Source organism: Melopsittacus undulatus, chromosome 6 (genome assembly GCF_012275295.1).
Source record: "Melopsittacus undulatus isolate bMelUnd1 chromosome 6, bMelUnd1.mat.Z, whole genome shotgun sequence".
Taxonomy (NCBI): Eukaryota; Metazoa; Chordata; class Aves; order Psittaciformes; family Psittaculidae; genus Melopsittacus; species Melopsittacus undulatus.
The window spans coordinates 46,663,936-46,684,207 of record NC_047532.1 but is presented as its reverse complement, the minus strand read 5'-3'; the positions used below and the strand labels follow the sequence as shown (position 1 = coordinate 46,684,207).

Genomic DNA, 20,272 nt, shown 5'->3' with positions numbered 1-20,272 from the left:
GGGACGCCGGTACTGCACCCCACTCACGGTGCCCCTTCCCCTCGACTCCCGCCGATGCTGGTCGGGCTCGGCTGCCCGCGCCAATTACCGGACTAGCGGGGCCCCCGGGGGCACAGTCCCTCCCTCCCTCCCCGCCGCCAGGGCTGGGATCTGCCCGGGCCCCCGGGTCCCACTACCTCCGCCGCCCGGGGCGGCCGAGCGCCACACCAATTAGGTTAATGGTGTTGGCGCCGGGACCGGGAGGAAGGGGAGGGTGCACGGTGGGGCCGGGGGCGAACCCCACGCCTGCCTTGAGTACCCGCGTGAGTGCCGGCTCCGGTCAGCCGAGCGGTTGACCCTCCACGACGCTAGTCCGTGTCACGAGTGGGGGGATCAGTGGGGGCACACCGAGATGGAGCGCGGGAACCACTCCCTGGGAGTTATGGCGCTGTCCCCAGTCCCCGTCCCTGCCGTGCCCTGTGGAGCGCAGCGTGCTCCCGCGGCCGAGGTGGGAGCCCGGCGGGGCCGGAGCTTTCATCTGCGGCGAGCCTGTCGCCTTGCCAGCCGCGGGCAGCGCAGCGCCTTTGATGTGCCACTGAAGCGGCATTGTGCGCGGCACCGGGGGCCCAGCGGGAGCGCGGCAAGGCCGAGATGCGGGCACGAAGCCGCCCCTGCCCCTAATAGGCACGGGGGTGGTGACACTGGCAACAGCAGTCCCGAAATGGGAATGGGGACACGGCACCTCCTTATACACTTGGTAGAGACAGAGAGGGTGGACAGTCCTAAGGAGAAGAGAGAGATGGGGCTGTAGGGACCCTGTCCCCCAGTGGCCGTGGGGATACGGGCACTCCGTGCCACTAGCAGGGACAGAAGTGGGGGCACGGGCACACCCAGCATCCCAAAGAGGAAGTGGGGATGCAGCTGCACCCTGACCCACCGAAAGAGCTGATGCCATGGCCACGGGCACAGGAAGGTGGCGAGGGAGGGCGCAGGCACCCCAAAAATCTGGGGACAACCACAAGCCGAGCTGTAGGTATGCGTGGGCCTCTCCAGCTGGGCGGGCAAGTGTAGCTCCCCCCATCCCAGGGGCCAGAGCTGCCCCCCAGGCCCTGGCACTCTGCCCGCTCTGGGCCTGCCACCGCTGAAAAGCGAGATAGGCTGCCGGCGCCCCGGTCTCACCTGCCCGGCATCCCCCCGGGGCACGTCCCTCCTCCTGCACCTCAGGTGAGAAACGGCCTTAGTGTGAACGCGGGGTGGGTGCTGGGGGTCCCAGGGGCAGCCGGTGCTCAGCACTGGGGTGCAGTGCTCCTGCACAGAGCGGTCCCTTCAGCCCGGGCCGGGCTGGCACAGAGGGAACCCCAGCCCCACGATTCCCCTTCTCAGACTTCTCCCGCACCTCAATGTCCGCCAGCCGCTCCCGGCCCGCTGCCGCTTTTGAAGCCCCCGCGGGTCTCCCACGCCCAGCCCGGCCCCCCGCGCCCGCAGCCGCCGGTGCGTTCCCACCCGCCCGCTGTCCCCCCCCGCCACGAGGCCCGCAGGAGGGACGGTAGCGCGGCCGGGGCTTGGCGTGAAAATGATCAAGGGCCGCGGGCAGCGCCGGAGCGCAGCCCCGTCTGATGCTGCCCGCCCGGAGGCCCCGTCGAACAAAGGAGGCATTGAGGCCCCGGCTGCGCACCCCCCGCGCCCCCTCCCCGAGCTGGCATCTTGGCGCGACATTAATGAACTCGCCTGTTTGTGCTCCCCCGGCCCCTCTCTCCTCCCACCGCCCGGGGGGCACCATATATATCCATCCCTCCTCCGCCTTGGGCATTTTGGTGGCTCCCCCTTCTGCCCCCCTTTGCCTGCACTGGGATGGAGCAAGGAGGCAAGAGGATGCGGGGTGCTCTTCTCGGGGTCCGCCTGGTCCTCCCCGTGCTGCTGTCGACGCTGTCACTGCTGCAGCTAGTGGGGGGGGCTCCCCTGGGCCAAGGTCTATACCCCATGCCAGCCGGTGTCCTGCAAGGTCAGTGGGGCACGGGAATGGAGGCATCTTTGCGGGAGGGTTTGACTGTGTGTAGGGTGGCTGTAGGAAATGGAACTCCTGGGTTCATTTTCTGGAATGAGGATGGGGAAACATGCAAATAGGATGCCCGGGTCCCTGCTGAAGCCCCTAGGTCCTGGGGCATGCTGTGCTGCCTGGTCAGGGTGGCAAGTGCTGCCTGTGGCACTAGGAGATACAAGAGCTGCAAGGAGCTGGTTTGTGCCCCATGACTGCCAGCTCTCCCTGCTGCCCAGCTACCTGTGCCAGCACCGAGGACACTTCCAGGCACAGCCAGCAGAAGAGCTGTGGGTGGATACAGGTAGGCACAGGTATAAGCACATGTGGGGATGCACATACAGGGCACGCACAGGACTGCACAAATACGGGCACGTGCAAGGGACATGCAGACATGGGCACACGGACCATGGCACATACAGGTATGTGCATGGGTACATGCACACCAACAGGCATGGACACACCTCTTTGAGCTCAGCCCTGCAGCATGCCCATGTTTACACTTATACATGCTCACAAGGTCTCCACTTACAAAGGGCACTCACAGATCTAGGCATACACCTTCCCTATGCCATGTATCAGCCACAGCAGAGAGGTAACTCTCATGCCTGTCACCCTAGGGGATGCCAACCAGTGATACCAGTCTGACACCCATCATGGACATATTGGGGAACAGGTGCCGGTTGGGCTGAGGGCACCCAGTGGCTGCGGTGGGAGGAAGTGGGGGTGCCAGGGTTATGAGCACCCTGTGTGTGCCTGGCAGCACTGTCAAGCCGGGGGACACTGGTGCTGGAGGCGGCACTGAGGAGCGCACTGCTGGCATTGGAACGGGCGCTGGCCGAACAGCAGCGGCAGCGGGGTGCCTGCGGGCTCTGTCCCCCCTGCCTCTTCCCCCCCTGCGCCAACCTCACCCGCCGCTGTTCACGTGAGTTGCATCCCCATGGCCCCCACTGCCCCATTCTAGGAGATCCTACCCAAACGCAGACCCATGCCTGGAGACCCTACTCAAATCTTTCCTTGGGTCCCTACCAATGTACCACCACATCCCCTAGAAACCCTACCAAAATAACATCTCAAGGTCCTACCCAAACATCACCACCTCCACTGTAGGCTTTACCTTACAAGCTTTACCAAAACAATGCCTGGACTCCCAGAGCATATCCCTAAGTGTAATTCTTCATCTTCTCTAGATCCTACCCAAATATTACCTGGAGCCCTACCCAAAACATTGCCTGATTTCCTGTCTCCTTCCTAGAGATGCCCCCAAAAACATATCCCAGCACCCAGGAGACCCTAACAAAACATGCCAACACCACAGCCCCACCATGCCCCCTTCCCACCTGCCTCAAAGTGCAGCCCAGGTTTGTCTGGGCAGAGGTGGGCAGGGAGGATATTGGGATGCCCACAGCCCTGCTGTCCTTGCAGTGCCAGCCATGCTCCCCACCGTGCCCCCTGGCTGCCAGGCCCTGCTGGATGCCCAGGCACTCCCCGAGCTGCCCCAGCGCAACTGGGCATTGAGCCAGGCCTGTGCCCCCTACCAGCGCCTGTGCCCACCCGAGGGGGCCCCACATGCCTGCGCCCAGCTCAGCACCCGTCTCTGCCACTACCGCCTCCAGGAGTGCCGTGAGTGGGCACCCGCATCACCCTGGATCCTCCCAGAGAGGGGAAACCCTACAATAACAAAGGGAGCATTCTCAGGGGGTGCCTGGGATTGCCTGGAGGGGATATGAGGGCACTGGGAGTGACAGTGGGTGATGGGGTGGGGAGACTGGGGAGATAGGGTATGGTAGGGGAATTGGGGAGATGGAGGGATATGGGATGAGAGGTGGAGATCTGGGGGATGGAGGCATTGTAAACCATGAGAGGATTAGGGGAACGGGGTGTTGAAGGATGATGGAGAATGCAGGGTGGGAGGGGGGAGTGTGAGGGAAGGGGCATGGGGCAGTGGCAGAAAGATTTGCGACACTGAATCACTGGGGGTTACAAGCGTTCTTGGGGTGGTACTGGGGTGCTTGTTCAGGATGATGGGGCCTTGGGAACACTGAAAGGAACTGGGAGGAACTGGGGACAGTGGGAATACGGTGGTGACACTGGGGGATTGTCCCCACACACCATAACACTTTGTCCCTGCAGGGATGGCAGCCTCAGGCCCTGACGCACAAGAAGAGGTGGCAATGCCAGGTGAGCCCACACCACCCCCCTCCCCATGCCGACGGGCGCCCCGGCCCCACGGCTGCCTGCTGGGCCGGGGGGCAGAGGTTAGCGTCGGCAGCTGCCGGGCCGCAGGGTGCCCCCAGCCCACAGCCTGCTTGCCTCCATGAGCACGATGAGGCTTGACAGCAAGCCTGGTGCAGCCTGACTCCCCCGGGGCCACACACCACCCCCTCCACCCGCCACAGCCGTCCCAGCCACCCTGTGCCCACTGGGGAGAGGGGGTGTCCTGGCAGTGGGGCTGCAGGATCCCCTTTCACATCCCTGCTTTGTCCTTCAGGGAGCTGCGGGCATCGTGGGGTCCCCCAGGCCAACATGACGGCTCCCCAAGGACGGATCATGGGCGGCAGCGTGGCCCTCCTGGGGTCCTGGCCCTGGCTGGTGTCAGTGCGGCTCCATGGGGAGCTGATGTGTGGAGGGGTGCTTGTGGGGCTCTCTTGGGTCCTCACTGCAGCCCACTGCTTTGCTGGGTATGGCAGGGAATACGGCAATGTAGGGATGATGTCCCTCCAGAGAGGGACACATCATGGCACCTGTGTCACCCCTGTAAAGAGCTGCCTCTTACTCTATCAGGAACCAGAATGAGTTGGCATGGACAGTGGTGGTAGGTGACCATGAGCTGGGCAAGCACGGAGCAGGCAAGCAAGTGGTGCCTGTGCGGCGCATCCTGCCACACCCCAAGGTTAGTGGAGGTGGGCACCCCCTGACTACTCTTTGCATGCCCCATAGGCCCTGCTGACACCCTCCCATCCCCTTCCAGTTTAACCCCAAGACGTTTCATGGGGACCTGGCGCTGCTGGAGCTGGCTGTGCCACTGGCCCCATCACCCACTGTCAGCCCTGTGTGCCTTCCCAGCAGCCCTGCAGAGCCCAGCCCGGGCACTGCCTGCTACATTGCTGGCTGGGGCTCCCTCTATGAAGGTAGGTGCCATCCCAACACCCATGGAGTTTGTGGGTTGTCCTCTTTGATGCCCTCTCTGGTGCCTAGTGCTGATGCACTGATCCAGGGCAGGGGGCTGCAAAAGAGATGGATGTCCAGGCATGGAGGACACTATAATGTGTGCCTTGCCCAGCAGAGGGACCAGCAGCCAACGTGGTCATGGAAGCACAGGTGCCCCTGCTCAGTCAAGAGACGTGCCGGGGTGCTCTGGGCAAGGACCTGATCACCAGCACCATGTTCTGTGCTGGGTACTTGTCCGGGGGCATCGATACCTGTCAGGTAATGCCCAAAGCTGAGGGGCTGCTGGCCCCCCAGCCCAAAAACCCCTCATGGCACACAGCGCTGGGCATGTGCCACAGCCCAGCACTGCCTGGGGTCCCATCCCAGACCAACTCATGGGCATCTCCCCACCACAGGGTGACTCGGGGGGCCCACTGGCATGCCAGGACCCCTCCTCACATCGCTTTGTCCTTTATGGTATCACGTCGTGGGGCGATGGCTGTGGTGAGCAGGGCAAACCGGGTGTCTACACCCGCGTCACTGCCTTCACAGACTGGCTCAGACTCCAGATGGACCGTGAGTGCTGCTGGCTGCACTGGGGGGATGGAGATGCCCAGGGTACTGTGGGGATACATCACCTCAGTGGTGTTCAGCACCTCATGGCAGCACTGGTGCTCCCACAGCTGCACCTGGCAGCCTGGAACCGAGCTGCTTTGACCTGCTGGCAGTGTCCCAGCTGCCCCCCGAGCAGCAGCCACCGGAGCGGGCTCGCCTCTGTGCCTTCTACACCGGGTCCTGCCGGGCCCTGCAAGGCCACGCTGCCTGTGCCCGGCTGGCCGAGGAGACCTGCCGTGCCAGGACCAGACGATGTGGTGAGCCAGGGGGTTCTGCTGTGGAGAGGGTGTGGGGAGGGACCTTATTTCAGGCAGCGTGGGGCTGGCATGGGGCCAGGGCCATGGCTCTCCCACTGTACCCACAGAGTTGCACTCGTACGCCCAGACCTTGGTGGATCTTCTGCGCAGGGCTGGGGACTTCATCCGAAACCAGCTGGATTTCTCCTTCCTCACCCATGCTCTGCCACAGATCCTGGGCAAGATCTATGGGCATCTGTTCCCCCACCGTGGCCGCAGGGATGCCCCAGGTATCCTCCTCAGCTGGGCCACACCATTGCCACTTGGGATCCCATCTATTCCCCTGTGCTGGTGACCAGGGCACCATCAACCTGCCTTGGCACCCCTATGGGTTCCACTTCCCCTTGTCCCTTCTGTTCCCTTCTTATCTCCACAGGCCCAGCTGTGGCAGAGGGCCAGCCAAGCCCCATAGCAGAGGGACTCCGGAGACACCCCACCAGGTGAGGCATGGTGGACCATGGGACAAGAGGGGCTAAAGGGTTTGGGGAGGTGGACAAGATACCTGGGTATGCTGACATGGCTTTTGGGGGACAGCCAAATGCTTTGGAGTCCTGCTCTTCCTGCAGCCAGGGCATCTGCAGGGAGGTGGGCATGGTCCCCTGGGCACCACCAAGACCCTGCAGGGGTATGCAGGGTGGCACTGCCCAGGGGATGGGTGCCACTGGGCACCTGCCTGAGCTCACTCCACTGTGCTTGCAGACAGGGAGCTGGGCGGCCCCCCCTCTTTGCAGGGCTCTTTGGTGCTGTGGGACCCCGGCTGCAGGACTGGGTGGAGGTGCTGAGGGCCATGGAGGGGGGCAGCCCCCTGGCACCCATCCCAGATGCAGGGCAGCTCCCCAGGGAGACATGGCTCTTCCTGCAGGTATGTGGGGATGGACAGGCTGGGGGGAGCCACTGCCCCAAAGCCCAAAGTTCCCCTGTGTCCCCCTCCTGACATCCCCTGAATCCATAGTCCCCTGTGCAGCCACAGAGATGGCATCCTCTTTGCTACTTTGCTATCACAAATGGGGCATTTTGCCCTCCCCAGATGAAACCCATACTCCCAATCAACCACTGCAGAGCCAGCCATGGGTCTGACCTTGAAGCTTAGGATCCAACCCAACAAAGCCATGAACCAGACATGTGTCCCTCATACCCTGTCTGACGCCAGTCCAACTGTGCCCTCCATTCTGCCACTGTGCGCTTGGCCCATGGGTGCCCTTGGGTACCCCAGCACCCACTTTGTCCCCCACTTTTCTTCAGAAAGGTGAGGAGGTGGAGGAGCTGGTGGGACAGGGACGAGCTTTTCTTGCCCAGCTACGGGCAGAACTGAACCTTGACACCTCCCTTGGAGCTATGGAGCTGCAACAAGCACCTGGAGAGCTGGCAGGGACCTCCATACCAAGCTGTGAGCCCCAGGAGTTGGGGAGCTGGGGTTGACAGGGCAGCTGGGTGTCCATCTGCCAGCCAGCTCCATGGTTGGGCAGAGACCATCGACCATTTTCCCACCGAGGGATTTACACCTCTCTTGGTGGCAGGGTCTGCACTGAGGGAGAAACGTGAGCTGGTGCCCCTGGAGCTGCCAGGGGTGGAGGAGGAGGCAGGTGTGGGCAGAGGTAGGTGCCCCATGGCTGCTGACAGATGCCCCATGCTGTGGGGATGGTGACAAGCCCATCTCAGCTTTGCATTCTGGTCCCATCAGTGGGACAGCCCTTGCCCATACCCCCCTCCACAGAGACCCTCTGCTCCTGTTTCCCCCACATCCCCAGAGCATAGGTGCTCCTCCCCAGGGTGGGTGCTGTGTGTGGTGCCCCTGTGACTCATCTTCATGACCCCTCCATCTCTCTCCTGCCCACGGCGGGGGCTGCAGCCTGCCCTGGCCTCAACGAGTCAGCGGTGCGGGTGGGTGCTGTGCGGGAGCTGTACGCCTGGGTGCTGCGGGTGCCCGAGCCAGACCTGGCCATGACTTTTCAGGAGGTGAGTGCCCTGTCCAGCTGCTCCAAGCCCCAACCCTGGCAGGCAGATAGTGTCACCTCCCAGCCCATCACTGCCCCTCTGTGCCCCTGGCTCCCCTGGGACTCACCACGTTGTCATCTTCCCACAGATCCTGGTGGACTTGGGCTCCAAAAACGCCAAGGGACTGTACCGGGCACAGGTGCGGGCCACAGTGGGGGGCCGCCCCACAGCATTCACTGGCCTTGTGGGGCTGGAAAGTGACTCGCTAGCCCGCAGCATGCCCGGCCTCGTTGCTCTGGCACTTGAGGCGCTGAAAACCTAATGGTGTCCCTGGTGCACCATGCCAGCGTGGGGACAGGGTGCTGGGGCAGGGGTCTCCAATGTCCTTCAAACACAGCCCACTCTCCAGCTCAGGCTCTTCCATCCTTTTTTCCCACACTGTGCCTCAGTTTCCCTCTTCCCACCAGCACTGCCAGATCTACCCAGGGCCATGGGGCACCAAGGAGCGCCTGGCCCTCACCTCCCCTGGGACCCTCATCTTGGAAAGCCCATCCCATTTTCCCCCATAGGCACCTGAGCTGTTATTTATTTGTACAGAGAAAGGTTTATTTTTCAATAAAGAAGGGCTCTATTTTCCAGTAGCTGGTGAGTATGAAGTGAGTGCTGTGCCACAGGGTGCCAGTGTTGTGGGGGCCAGTGGGGGAACTTCCCATTGCATCCCCCTTCCTATCCCCCCTGTACTCTGAAGCGGTGACCCCAGCCTTGGTTCCTGCCCCTAACATCAGTTCCTGCTCAACCTGGCACAGACTCCCCAGCCCTCTGCCCGGGAGTCAGACACTCCTCCTGGCCACTGCAGCACCCATAACATAGCACCAGTGTCTATCCCTGGTGCTACCCCATCGGGGCCCACATGAATCCTCTTGCTGGTGCAGGGGCTGAGACTAGCCTAAGCCAATGACAAGTGCTTGGGTCGTACCAACCCCTCCTGCCTGTGAGGAGCTACCACCCTCGACCAGCACTGATGGGGCTGCTGAGCAGCAGGGAAGGGACCGCTCCTCCCAGCACCCCTCAATGCTTGTGCTGGGATGCCCAGGCACAGGGTGATGTGCTGACATGCATGGAGCCAGTGAGGCCAGCTGTGCCTGCCCATCTCCCGTTCTGCGGGTGCAGGGGGTGCTGGAAGAGAGGGGTGGGAGCACTAATCCAGTGCATGTACCCTTCCCCCTCGACACCTGGCACCATCCATCTCGCATTCCGTCCGGCAGCCGGACATCCGCTCAGCCAGGCCAGGCGGGGAGGTGGCCAGGGCCTGGCACAGCGCGAGGGCACTGCGGGCATGGGGGACCTGCCGGGGTGGCTGGCTCTGCTTGGGGCACTGGTGCTGTCGGGTGAGCAGGGCCTGGGGTCTTGGATGTGGGGTTGCCCTATTTAAGGGGTTCTGGGCCCCCTCAATGGGGTCGGGGAGGGGGGGGGTTTGGTGGCAGGATCTGGGCAAGTGTCTCCGCAAGGCTGCACCTTGGGTATTGCTTGGCAATCAGTCCCATCACTGAGCATCCCCTGTGCTTCTGTCCTGGCTGGACCGCCAGGAGCTGCATCCCTGTGCTGTGCCTGGGCTGTGTGTGTGTCTGCACAGTGTCACTGTGTCTGTGTGCCCCTGTATGTGCCTGTGTGCACAGTGAAACTGCATCTATGCCCACGTCAGTGCATAGACTGTGCCCATGTCCCTCTGTCCGTATGTGCCTCCGTGTGCATCCACTTACGATTCGTGCCACTGTGTCCATACTAAAGTGTCTCATGCTTGTGTTTCCCTCTGTGTCTATGCCCACATCCTTGTTCCATGCCCATGTGCCCCCACATGCCTGAATGTCCCATGTCCATGCCCCTGCACAGCACAAACGTGCAGTGTACTGGCCTGTTTCTGTCCTCTCCATCCTTAATCCACCCTGCATTCACTGAGCACCCCTGGGAGTGATATTTGTCCCAGTAACCCCCCAGACTCCCCAGTTTGCCTGACCCTACACCCCCAGGTGGGCTATGTGTGAACCAGGAGGAGCGGCTCATCCACCATCTCTTTGAGGAGAAGGGCTACGACAAGGAGATGCGCCCCGTCACCTCTAGTGACCAGGTTGTGGACGTCTACCTGGCTCTCACCCTCTCCAACCTCATCTCACTGGTGAGTCCCAGCAGACAATACCCACCATAGGGTGCTCCCCAGCCATGCCTCACCTGCAGGGCTGGCTGAGCTGGGGACCCCTGAGGCTGCTGCCCCAAACCTTGTCTGGTTGCGGTGGTGGGTCCTGGGCTGGGGGGTTGCAGCTGTTGGGCTTGGCACTGGCATCTCACTGTCCCACACTGTCATTGCAGAAAGAGGTAGATGAGACACTCACCACCAATGTATGGCTCGAGCACGTGAGTAGGGGCAGGTATCACAGCACCAGTTGTGTCTTGATGCATGAGCAATGGGGTGGCCCAGTGTGGTAACACAGTGACCTGGGGATCCCTCCCCTCCAGGGCTGGACTGATTACCGCCTGCAGTGGAACAAGTCTGAGTTTGGGGACATTGAGGTGCTCCGCCTGCCACCAGACATGCTGTGGCTGCCTGAGATAGTCCTAGAGAACAAGTGAGCTGTGCCTCAGTTTCTCCTCCCAACCTCTCCGAGCTGTGCCTGGTGCATGTCCAGGTCTCCCCCTGACCCTTGCTGGCCCCGCCATCACCTCATCTCTCTCCTGGCACAGCAATGACGGGCTCTTTGAGGTTGCTTACTACTGCAATGTCCTCATCTACAACACGGGCTATGTCTACTGGCTGCCACCCGCCATCTTTCGCAGTGCCTGTCCCATCAACGTTGACTTCTTCCCCTTCGACTGGCAGAACTGCACCCTCAAATTCAGGTGCCAGGGGGCTGGCTGGGACAGGGGCAGGCAGCAGGGTGGACATCCTGGCTCCCTGCAGTGCCTGCTGCTGCCAGCACCTTCTCTTGCTGTTGGGGTGCAGCCAGGTGGGGGTTTGCAGATGACTCGATGGCCTGACTCCATCATGTTGGACGTCAGGGTGGGTGAGTGGTGGGTACCAGGCAGCAGATGCAGCCCCTCACTGCCTGTCCCCTCCCTGTCCATGGGGCAGCTCGTTGGCATACAGTGCCCTAGAGATCAGCATGCACTTGAAAGAGGACAGTGACCCAGAGACGGGCAAGTATTACCCAGTGGAGTGGATCATCATTGACCCTGAAGGCTTCACAGGTAATGCTTGTGTTCTCTGACTTGTCCTGTGGCAGCAGGACAACCTCTACAGGGCTCAGGGGCAGCTTGGCTTGGGGTACCTTGCCACGGACACACTGGATTACCTGAGGCTTTGGAACCCCGGGACCCATCCACCAGGCTTGGAGCCACCCAGACCCAGGATGGGGAGACTGGTGCTGGTGGGGCTGGTGAGGATGGGCATAGTAGGGGTTCCCCATGCCATGTACATCCTATCTGTCCTGGCAGAAAATGGGGAATGGGAAATAATCCACCGTCCAGCCCGCAAGAATATCCACCCCGAAAACCCCCCTGAGAGCAGCGAGCACCAGGACATCACCTTCTACCTCATTATCAAGCGCAAGCCACTCTTCTATATCATCAACATTGTCACGCCCTGCATCCTCATTGCCTTTATGGCCATCCTCGTCTTCTACTTACCCGCTGACAGTAAGTGAGCCCCACAGCACCCATGGGGCACCTCCATGTCCCTCACTTGCATCAAGTCTTGGGACATATGGACACCCCGATGCTCAGAATGGGACCATCCTGCTACTGGAACGCCCCTATGTAGGACACCGTCATCCCAGTCAGGCATCCTGGCAGGGGAACACTTGAGCATAGGATACCCCATATCTGGGTACTCCCATAATAGAAAACACTCTATGGGGCACTGCAGGGTGGGACAGTGGGCAATCCTGGCACCGGGAGTGCTGGGACAGGGGCTTTGGGCAGGGTTTGCCCTCAACTCACCTGCTGTCCAGGTGGTGAGAAGATGACCCTGGTGATCTCGGTGCTCCTGGCCCAGTCTGTCTTCCTCCTGCTCATCTCCCAGCGCCTGCCTGCCACCTCCCATGCCATCCCCCTCATCGGAAAGTGAGTCCTGGGCACCGCTAGGTGCAGCGGGGACATCAAGGGGTCTCCACAGTGCCAGAGGGCAACTCCACCCCTGCCCGGCCTCTGCGGCAATGACAGCTCCAGGTCTGTGTCCCACACAGGTATCTGCTTTTTATCATGCTTCTGGTGACAGCTGTGGTGGTGATCTGCGTTGTGGTCCTCAACTTCCATTTCCGCACCCCCAGCACCCACATCATGTCCAACTGGGTCAGAGAGGTGCGTGTGGTGCTGGTATGGGTGAGTAAACTGGTGGGTACAGGGGTGGAGGACATGGGACAGGACAGCCCCAGCCCAGCATTGGGGTGTCCCATCTGTACCACTCCAAGGGCTTGTACACCCAGGTTGGGAGCAGAAGGTGGGGACAAGGTGGTGTTGCACTGGGGCCAAGAGTCTTGACAGCCCCTTCTGTGCTCCCAGGTCTTTCTGGAGAGCCTGCCCCGCCTGCTGGGTATGTCACAGACGGCTGAGAGCCCAGCAGGCGCTCCATGCATCCGGCGCTTCAGCTCGGCCGGCTACATCGCCAAGGCAGAGGAGTACTTCAGCGTCAAGTCCCGCAGCGAGCTCATGTTTGAGAAGCAGTCGGAGCGGCACGGGCTGGCCAGCCGCGTCACCCCTGCCCGTGAGCTGCTGGGGAAGGGTGGCAGAGCAGGGGGTCTCCAGAAGCGGCCTCCCTTCAGACCCCATCTCACTGCCCCTCTTGCCCCCAGGGTTGCAACCGCTGGGCACGGGCACAGGCGAGGAGCAGCTCTATGAGCACATAAAACCTGTTGTTGATAACGCCAGCTTCATTGTCAAGCACATTCGGGAGAAAAACAGCTACAACGAGGTGGGGGCCATGAGCATGAGGGGGAAGAGGGAGCTCCGTGTGCTCACTGTGCCCCCAATGCTCACCTCCTGGCTGCCTCCCCAGGAGAAGGACAACTGGAACCAGGTGGCCCGGACCCTGGATCGCCTCTGCCTCTTCCTCATCACCCCCATGCTGGTGGTGGGTACGCTCTGGATCTTCCTCATGGGCATCTACAACCACCCACCGCCGCTGCCCTTTGCCGGAGACCCCTATGACTACCAGGAAGAGAACAAGCGCTTCACCTAGGGGAGGGGGGATGCCACATGCCAGGCCCCCATCACCTGCCTTGGCTTAGGAAAATAAAGTTGGTACTTCTCACTACGGGCACTCAGCTGGTGACTCCCCACAGGCACAGTGCCCAACCTGAGCACTGTGTGCATCAGGGAGATGATGCCCACCCAAGGAATGGGTGCTTTTGGGTGTTCTGAGTACAGTGGTCCTCAGCTGTGGCTGGAAGGGGCATTTCCCAGAGGGATGGGGTGGTATGAAGCCTTGCTACCCCCATTGAGCTGGGCACTTGGGACAGGATGGGCTGGTAAAGGAGATGGATCCCCCCAGCACTGCACGATCTGCTGCACTGGGCACAGATGCCACCAATACCCACATCACCCCCTGTCCCCTTGATGCCCCACAAGTGTTACCCCCCAACACCCAGCTGGGGGCCAAGGGGGTGTCTCCTTCCCCAGCTCAGCATCAGGATGCCAGAGCTCCGGTTTCAGGGGCACAGCTGACATCCCCATACCAACAGTGGCTCGGGACAGCTGTCACATCCTCTCTGCTCAGCCAGGAATCTTCCACCACTCCCAACACCCCTACACAGGGTCTGGCAGGATTTGGACTTGGATCACTCCCCAGGCTGACGTGGTGGAACTTGCCTGTTCCTTCTCCACCCCAGGAGCAGACACCACCATGGTAGAGGACAGGGCACTTCTTGGGGTGCTTGCAGGGGGGGACCCCTTTTCCATAACCCATGGGGACTTGAGTTTCTGTGCACAGAGATGCATCCCTCTGTGCAGGACATGGGTAAACTGAGGCACAGCTATAATTTTGCCCCCAGACGCAATTCCAATCCCTCTTGGATTTGGGCGTCCCAGCAAACTGTCATCAACCCTGCTGGTGGGGGGGCCTGGGCGCTCCCTCGGCCCTCCCCACCCCAGTGGCTCTTGGGAACAGCTGACGGTGGCAGGGGACAGCTGTCCTGTCCACTGGGCGCCAGGACCAGAGCACTGCTGTGCAGGCACCGAGTGCAGCCCCTGCACCCCACGGCACCACCATGCGCTGCCACGGCCTCCTCATCCTCTGTGCCCTGGCAGGTAAGGGGTGCCCACCATGGGGGGAATACTGGGGGGTACCTGGTCACCCTTCACCTTTGCTCTTGGGTGTTTGTCACCCATGGGTGTACAGCACCGTGCACTGTCCCACCAAGCTGTCCCCATGCTGGCAGCTCACTGTCCCCATGTCCTACCCTGGGGTGAGAGGGGTGAGGGATGTAGGGGGGACACACTCCCTCTGCTTGCATGCTGACACTGACACAACATCAGGCATGCACAGCCACAGTAATACACTTGTGGCCGTCCCCTCCCCACGCACACCCGCCTGCCCCCCCACCAGCAGCATATCCCGGGGGCATGGGTGGCCCTGTCATTGTCATCCCAGAGTGCCCCCATAGCACAAGCCCTCCCCAGGTGTGAGCTGCAGGAACCAGGAGGAGAAGCTGCTCCAGGACCTCATGACCAAATACAACCGGCACCTACGCCCGGCCCTGCATGGGGACCAGATCATTGATGTCACCCTAAAGCTCACCCTCACCAACCTCATCTCGCTGGTGAGAAACTCCCCTCCCCAGTCCCAGGACAGGATTTGCTCCACAAAACAACTGTAAACATGGGGCAGTGGGCAGAGCAGGGCACTAAAGTCATCTTCCCTCTCTCTTCCCTGCCAGAACGAGCGAGAGGAGACCCTCACCACTAACGTCTGGATTGAGATGGTGAGACCCCTCACCTCCAGGTGGGACACCCTGAGGCCACATTTGCATTTCAGGGTGGTAACCCACAGAGGGCTGCCACTGTAATCTGTACCCTCTTTTGTGGGTGACCCCAACTGAGCCCATTTTGGGCAGCATAGGACAGGCAGCTCACAAGCTCCCTCCCTTGGGGGATCACAATGACCCCTCTCTCTTTGCTCCCCTTTCCCCAGCAATGGTCCGATTATCGCCTGCGGTGGGACCCTGAGGAATATGACAACATCCAGCTGCTGCGAGTGCCCTCCACCATGGTCTGGCTGCCTGACATTGTCCTGGAGAACAAGTAGGTGACAGGGCAATGGGGACATATCCCTGCACAGGGGGTGGCAGCTGCTCCCTGGGCACAGTTTGGGGCTGAGCCTACCCTTTTCCCACCAGCATCGACGGGACGTTCGAGATCACCCTCTACACCAATGTGCTGGTGTCCCCTGATGGCAGCATCTACTGGCTGCCCCCCGCCATATACCGCAGCTCCTGCTCCATCCATGTCACCTATTTCCCCTTCGATTGGCAGAACTGCACCTTGGTCTTCCAGTGAGCACAGGCTGGGCATGTGGGGGCACTATGGCAGGTCCTCCTGGGATACAATGGATTAGCATGGCTTGTCCTTCTTTGCCTTGAGGCAACACGTCCCTGAGCAGACAAGTGCCACCTACCTGTCCCCTGGCACCCCATTGGTGGCAGGAGGCACCTTGGCCAAGCCAAGCACTCCAAATCAGAGCTGGAGGTGGCCAGCACGACCCAGGGCCACACTAGTGCTGTTTGCACATCCAGCTCATTGCATGCCAGCCTGTGCCACCCCCTTGTCCCTTCCCAGGTCCCAGACGTACAGTGCCAATGAAATCAATCTCCTGCTGACAGTAGAGGAAGGCCAGACTGTGGAATGGATCTCAATTGACCCCGAGGCTTTCACAGGTAACACCACAGCCACGCCTGTGGCACAAGAGCATCCTCCAATTGCAGGCACCAACAGGCTTGGTGCTGTGCTGGGGGCTGCCAAAAGCAGGGCTGTGGGACTATTAGCAGATCCTGCCATTACGTGGGCACTTAAGTTATTAGTGGGAGCGGGAGTGTGGGAGAGATTTGTTTTTCTATCCCCCCTGTTTGGAGCTCTCATTGCCTGGCAGCCGCTCCTGGAGAGCACCGCTCCTGGGAGCTTGATTGATGCTGGGAATGTAGCTGTCATGGCCAAATGATGACGTTTTCCATCACATTCTAATTGCATACTGAAGGAACAAAATGCTTTTTGGGCAGCGAGATTTACTTTTTCATTACTGGCCTGAGCTGCGATCTTGACTGGGAAAAAACGCTACTGCTCCTGCAGACAGCAGGGGAAAACAGTGCACCGTCATCCAGTATCACGCTCTGCTTCCCTCTGTGACACCCTGGGGGCAGGGAGATGGGGGGACCACCACCCTACATGTAACATCCTGGGGTGTCCAAATGCCTCACATGTGCCTGGCTCCCCCCTCCAACAGCTTTTTTGGGGTATTTTGCCCAGGTGCCCTGGCACACTCCATGAGTGTCATCTCCCTTCCCAGCGATTCTAGCACCTTTTCCTGCCTGTGCCCAGCCTGGGTGCCCTTTGGGGCCCATGCTAATCACCAGCTCTCCCCTTCCTTGCCTTCCCCACACTGGGGGCCTGGTAGACCCAGTGCCCCCAGTGGGGCAACGGCACTCATGTGGCACTGGCAGAGAATGGCGAATGGGCCATCAAGCACCGCCCTGCTCGGAAGGTCATCAATTCGGAGCAATTCACCCCAGATGATACCCAGTACCAGCAGGTCATCTTCTACCTCATCATCCAGCGCAAGCCGCTCTTCTACATCATCAACATCATCGTGCCCTGTGTCCTCATCTCTGCCATGGGTGTGCTGGTCTATTTCCTGCCAGCTAAAGGTATGGACTGGTGCGGTACCCACCACTGGGGGCACAGGGATGTGCAAGGGGAGCAGTGACAGGCAAGGAAGGGCTCACTGACCTCTCCGTGCTAGGGGACCATCACTGCCATCTTTCCTCCACTCCTGTGATATTTGGGGTGGGGAAAGTGTATTTCCAGATACCCCACAGTTAAAGCCTCATGGCAATACTTGGCCAGTCCAACTTTGGGGTGGGGGCTTTTTGCCAAAGGGGGGCAATGCCCACAACACTGCCTCATGTCAGTCTCTGCCTTCCTCCCTCCTTGGCAGCGGGTGGGCAGAAATGCACTGTATCCATCAATGTCCTGCTGGCCCAGACTGTCTTCCTCTTCCTCATTGCCCAGAAGGTGCCTGAGACCTCCCAGGCTGTGCCTCTCATTGGGAAGTAAGTGATGCATGGGGATGGGGGTGCCGGCTCTATTGTCACACTCTGACAGTGGGTTCCCTGAGTGCTGTGCAGCAGCCAGTGCCCACAGACAGGACCCTGGCACAGAAATAACCCTAGCCCAGGTGAAGCTGGCACACGGCTACCACACACCCTTGTCCCACTGCTGGACCCCAGTTTCCAGCCCAGGAGAGCGCTGAGAAGGACCTTACATGCCCAAAGCTTGTGACCCAGCAGCTCCACATAAGGCCCTGTGCCTCCCCCCAGGTATCTGACTTTCCTCATGGTGGTGACGGTGGTGATTGTGGTGAATGCTGTTATCGTCCTCAACATCTCGCTGAGAACACCCAACACTCACTCTATGTCCCAGAGAGTGCGCCAGGTACATGCCATCATTCCCCTACCCCTTACACATGGGGAACTGGGTGGGTATTTGGGCACTGAGGCCACGTCCCTCACAGAGCAGGGTGGCAGGCATGCCTTCATCTAAGTGCAAGTCCTAGCACAAAAAGGGCCCCCCACAGATGCTCCCAAGGGATCACACTCTGCCACCAAACCCCTTCAAAACACTCTGAACACTGGGAACAGCAGATGCCAAAGCGCCCAGAATCCTATTGGCACAAGGGTACTGATAGGATGCTCCAGGTGATGCAAGGGGACCCGACCGAACACATTGCATGCCCCAAGGTGGTGTGAGGGACTCAGGTCCCTATGGGTGACACTGTTTCCAGGTGTGCCTGCACCTCCTGCCCCGCTACCTGGGAATGCACATGCCAGAGAAGACACCTGGACCACCGCGAGCTTCCCGAAGGCGCAGTTCCCTGGGGCTCATTGTGAAAGCTGATGAGTACATGCTCTGGAAAGCCCGGACAGAGCTGCTCTTTGAGAAGCAGAAGGAGAGGGATGGGCTGATGAAAACTGTGCTGGAGAAGATCGGTGAGTGCCTGTGGGGGACCTGGCATCTCCTTATGATTTTGGGTGATGTGCCAGGCAGCTGGGCACTCACTGGTGCCTGCTGTGCTGGCTCTGCTGCCTGTAGAACGTGGCCTGGAGAGTGGCAGTGCCCATGACTTTAGCCAGAGCCTCGAGGAGGCAGGACCTGACATCCGTGCCTGCGTGGATGCCTGCAACCACATCGCCAATGCCACACGGGAGCAGAATGACTTCAATAGCGTGAGTCAGGGCCAGCGAGGAGAGGTACCTGCATGGGGGGCAGAAGGGCAGCCCTCATCCCCTCCTCATGTCATCATAGGAGAGCGAAGAGTGGATCCTGGTGGGACGCGTGATTGATCGTGTCTGCTTCTTCATCATGGCCTCCCTCTTCGTGTGTGGCACCGTCGGTATCTTCCTCATGGCTCACTTCAACCAGGCGCCTGCCCTGCCCTTCCCTGGGGACCCCAAGCAGTACCTGCCACAGTGACATGCCAGCCCTCCTGCTGCTGGCACCGCTGGAGCCAGGAACTAGCCATCCCCAAACCAGCCTGCCTGGCCGAGATCCCAAGCACAGCACTGGAGAAGGACTGGGGGTGGCAGGGCTCTTGCCACTCACAGCAATGGTGGTGATGGGGAAAAGGGGAAACACAGGGTAGTTATGCTGTGCTGCAAGTGGAAGTAAAGCCTGTGGCAGTCTTGCAAGCCTATGTGGCATCATTGCTGCATGACCACCGATGTAGTTACCCTTCTCGGATAGGCTGCATATGCCACCTGTGGAGGCTGGCCACAGACCTCTAAGCCACACAGTCCAGTCATAAGTGTGCTGAGAGACAAGACAAAGGAATTAAAGCACAGTCAGGCACCTGATGGCATGTGTACCAGCTCTGGCAGCAAAAACCGCATTACCCCACTGCAAATTCACAGCTTCAAGCCCATGGCAAATGGGGCCCCTGCACCCCTTGCCAAGGCAATGGTGCGAAAGGGGCAGGAATCATGGATACAGCCCCCCATCGTGGGGCAGCTGATTCCTTCCTCCATTTATGCCCTGGCCACTGCTCTTGGTGGCAGCTGAACTGCTGTCCCTGCTCCCTAGCAAGCAGCTTGGGGTGGGAAGACCTTGGGCCACCAGTCACCCAAACCCCCTTGCAGACAGGTGCCCATCAGCACCTACTCTGTGTGCATCATTACAGGACTCCCTCCCCTGCCAGCCCTCCTTGACTCATGGGATCATCTCTGTCAAGCACAGTCCCTTCCCCCCATCCCAGCAGAGCCACATCCCCCCAGCATGCCCCTCACTGACCTCGGGGGGGGCTCTGTGGCTTTGTCCCTGCCGGTGGGTGAGATACAGGAGGTCAGCCTGGGAATGTTGGCAGGGAGCATCTGCTCCTCTGTGGTCCAGCTAATGGCATCTGCACCTGGCTTCAGGATGTTCTGTCTCCATCAGCCTCACTGTCCCAGCACTGTTTGCCTCTGTTGCTGGAAGAAAACCATCTGGTTACTGCCTGGAGCTGGCTCCTGGTGCTGCCTGCCACAGTTGAGGGCAATGTGAGCACAGATGGAAGAGGGAGGCAAACACTCAGCAGCTGAGACATCACATCTCTTGGACACCTGCAGCCTAGTCAAGGCCCAGAACCACCCTCCAGCTGAGCCAGCCTACTCATGCCCTCTGTAAGGTGGCTTTTCTTGCCCCATGCCTGGACACCATGGCCAGATTGATCCACATTGGCACCTTGAAGCAGGCAGGGATGGTGCCCACCAGCACATGCTGAGATGCCCAGAGGAACTCATCAATCACCCAGAGATCTGGTTTGGTCCTGCCCCCTGTTCCTCCTGTTCCCCATGGAGGCAGCCCTGTGGCCATGATCTGTGCAAAGTGAGCAGGACCACAGCCTTCTTGCTGGTGGGTGACAGCACTGCACAGCACTCAGGTCCCCACACAGCCACCCCATGGTTCTTTCCCCTCCGCAGCACCACAGGTGCTGAAGGAACAGGACACTCTGGCCAAGCATCCCAAGCCCTAA

General features: G+C 60.4%; 3 protein-coding genes across 4 annotated transcripts; all 3 read left to right on the top strand.

Annotated features, from left to right (window-relative positions):
* Positions 1 to 1,862: 1,862 nt before the first annotated feature.
* On the top strand, positions 1,863 to 8,596 carry PRSS56 (serine protease 56). Of its 2 annotated transcripts, XM_031043043.2 has the most exons (16): positions 2,773 to 2,939; positions 3,440 to 3,637; positions 4,148 to 4,195; positions 4,506 to 4,695; positions 4,799 to 4,907; positions 4,986 to 5,145; positions 5,301 to 5,443; positions 5,581 to 5,740; positions 5,848 to 6,036; positions 6,144 to 6,305; positions 6,452 to 6,515; positions 6,775 to 6,937; positions 7,318 to 7,462; positions 7,593 to 7,670; positions 7,925 to 8,031; positions 8,159 to 8,596. In XM_031043043.2, the coding sequence occupies exons 2-16, from the start codon at positions 3,448 to 3,450 to the stop codon at positions 8,330 to 8,332; spliced, it is 2,082 nt and encodes a 693-aa protein (XP_030898903.2). In that variant the 5' UTR covers positions 2,773 to 2,939; positions 3,440 to 3,447; the 3' UTR covers positions 8,333 to 8,596. The 2 variants fall into 2 exon arrangements, with proteins under 2 accessions (XP_030898904.2, XP_030898903.2); XM_031043044.2 differs by lacking the exons at positions 2,773 to 2,939; positions 3,440 to 3,637 and adding an exon at positions 1,863 to 1,981.
* A 750-nt stretch (positions 8,597 to 9,346) lies between these two features.
* CHRND (cholinergic receptor nicotinic delta subunit) lies at positions 9,347 to 13,237 on the top strand. Its single transcript, XM_005142327.2, has 12 exons — positions 9,347 to 9,398; positions 10,038 to 10,183; positions 10,375 to 10,419; positions 10,522 to 10,631; positions 10,747 to 10,902; positions 11,135 to 11,250; positions 11,497 to 11,697; positions 12,012 to 12,123; positions 12,246 to 12,360; positions 12,562 to 12,763; positions 12,852 to 12,970; positions 13,055 to 13,237. Exons 1-12 carry the CDS (start codon positions 9,347 to 9,349, stop codon positions 13,235 to 13,237), a joined length of 1,557 nt encoding a protein of 518 aa, XP_005142384.2.
* An 898-nt stretch (positions 13,238 to 14,135) lies between these two features.
* On the top strand, positions 14,136 to 18,738 carry CHRNG (cholinergic receptor nicotinic gamma subunit). Its single transcript, XM_005142295.3, has 12 exons — positions 14,136 to 14,304; positions 14,677 to 14,816; positions 14,934 to 14,978; positions 15,188 to 15,297; positions 15,393 to 15,548; positions 15,832 to 15,929; positions 16,710 to 16,913; positions 17,204 to 17,318; positions 17,586 to 17,700; positions 18,050 to 18,254; positions 18,358 to 18,491; positions 18,571 to 18,738. The coding sequence occupies exons 1-12, from the start codon at positions 14,265 to 14,267 to the stop codon at positions 18,736 to 18,738; spliced, it is 1,530 nt and encodes a 509-aa protein (XP_005142352.1). The 5' UTR covers positions 14,136 to 14,264.
* The last annotated feature ends 1,534 nt before the right edge of the window (positions 18,739 to 20,272 follow it).

What these genes read in the sequence shown, in the direction of transcription:
- PRSS56 (XM_031043043.2), top strand. Translation starts at nt 3,448, where the DNA reads ATGCTCCCCACCGTGCCCCCTGGCTGCCAGGCCCTGCTGGATGCCCAG. An exon ending in GGGGCATCGATACCTGTCAG is followed by an intron (nt 5,444 to 5,580) that starts GTAATGCCCAAA and finishes TCCCCACCACAG; the next exon opens with GGTGACTCGGGGGGCCCACT. An exon ending in GGAGGCAGGTGTGGGCAGAG is followed by an intron (nt 7,671 to 7,924) that starts GTAGGTGCCCCA and finishes CGGGGGCTGCAG; the next exon opens with CCTGCCCTGGCCTCAACGAG.
- CHRND (XM_005142327.2), top strand. Translation starts at nt 9,347, where the DNA reads ATGGGGGACCTGCCGGGGTGGCTGGCTCTGCTTGGGGCACTGGTGCTG. An exon ending in TGGGGCACTGGTGCTGTCGG is followed by an intron (nt 9,399 to 10,037) that starts GTGAGCAGGGCC and finishes CTACACCCCCAG; the next exon opens with GTGGGCTATGTGTGAACCAG. An exon ending in TGACCCTGAAGGCTTCACAG is followed by an intron (nt 11,251 to 11,496) that starts GTAATGCTTGTG and finishes CTGTCCTGGCAG; the next exon opens with AAAATGGGGAATGGGAAATA.
- CHRNG (XM_005142295.3), top strand. Translation starts at nt 14,265, where the DNA reads ATGCGCTGCCACGGCCTCCTCATCCTCTGTGCCCTGGCAG. An exon ending in CTATTTCCTGCCAGCTAAAG is followed by an intron (nt 16,914 to 17,203) that starts GTATGGACTGGT and finishes CCTCCTTGGCAG; the next exon opens with CGGGTGGGCAGAAATGCACT. An exon ending in TGTCCCAGAGAGTGCGCCAG is followed by an intron (nt 17,701 to 18,049) that starts GTACATGCCATC and finishes CACTGTTTCCAG; the next exon opens with GTGTGCCTGCACCTCCTGCC.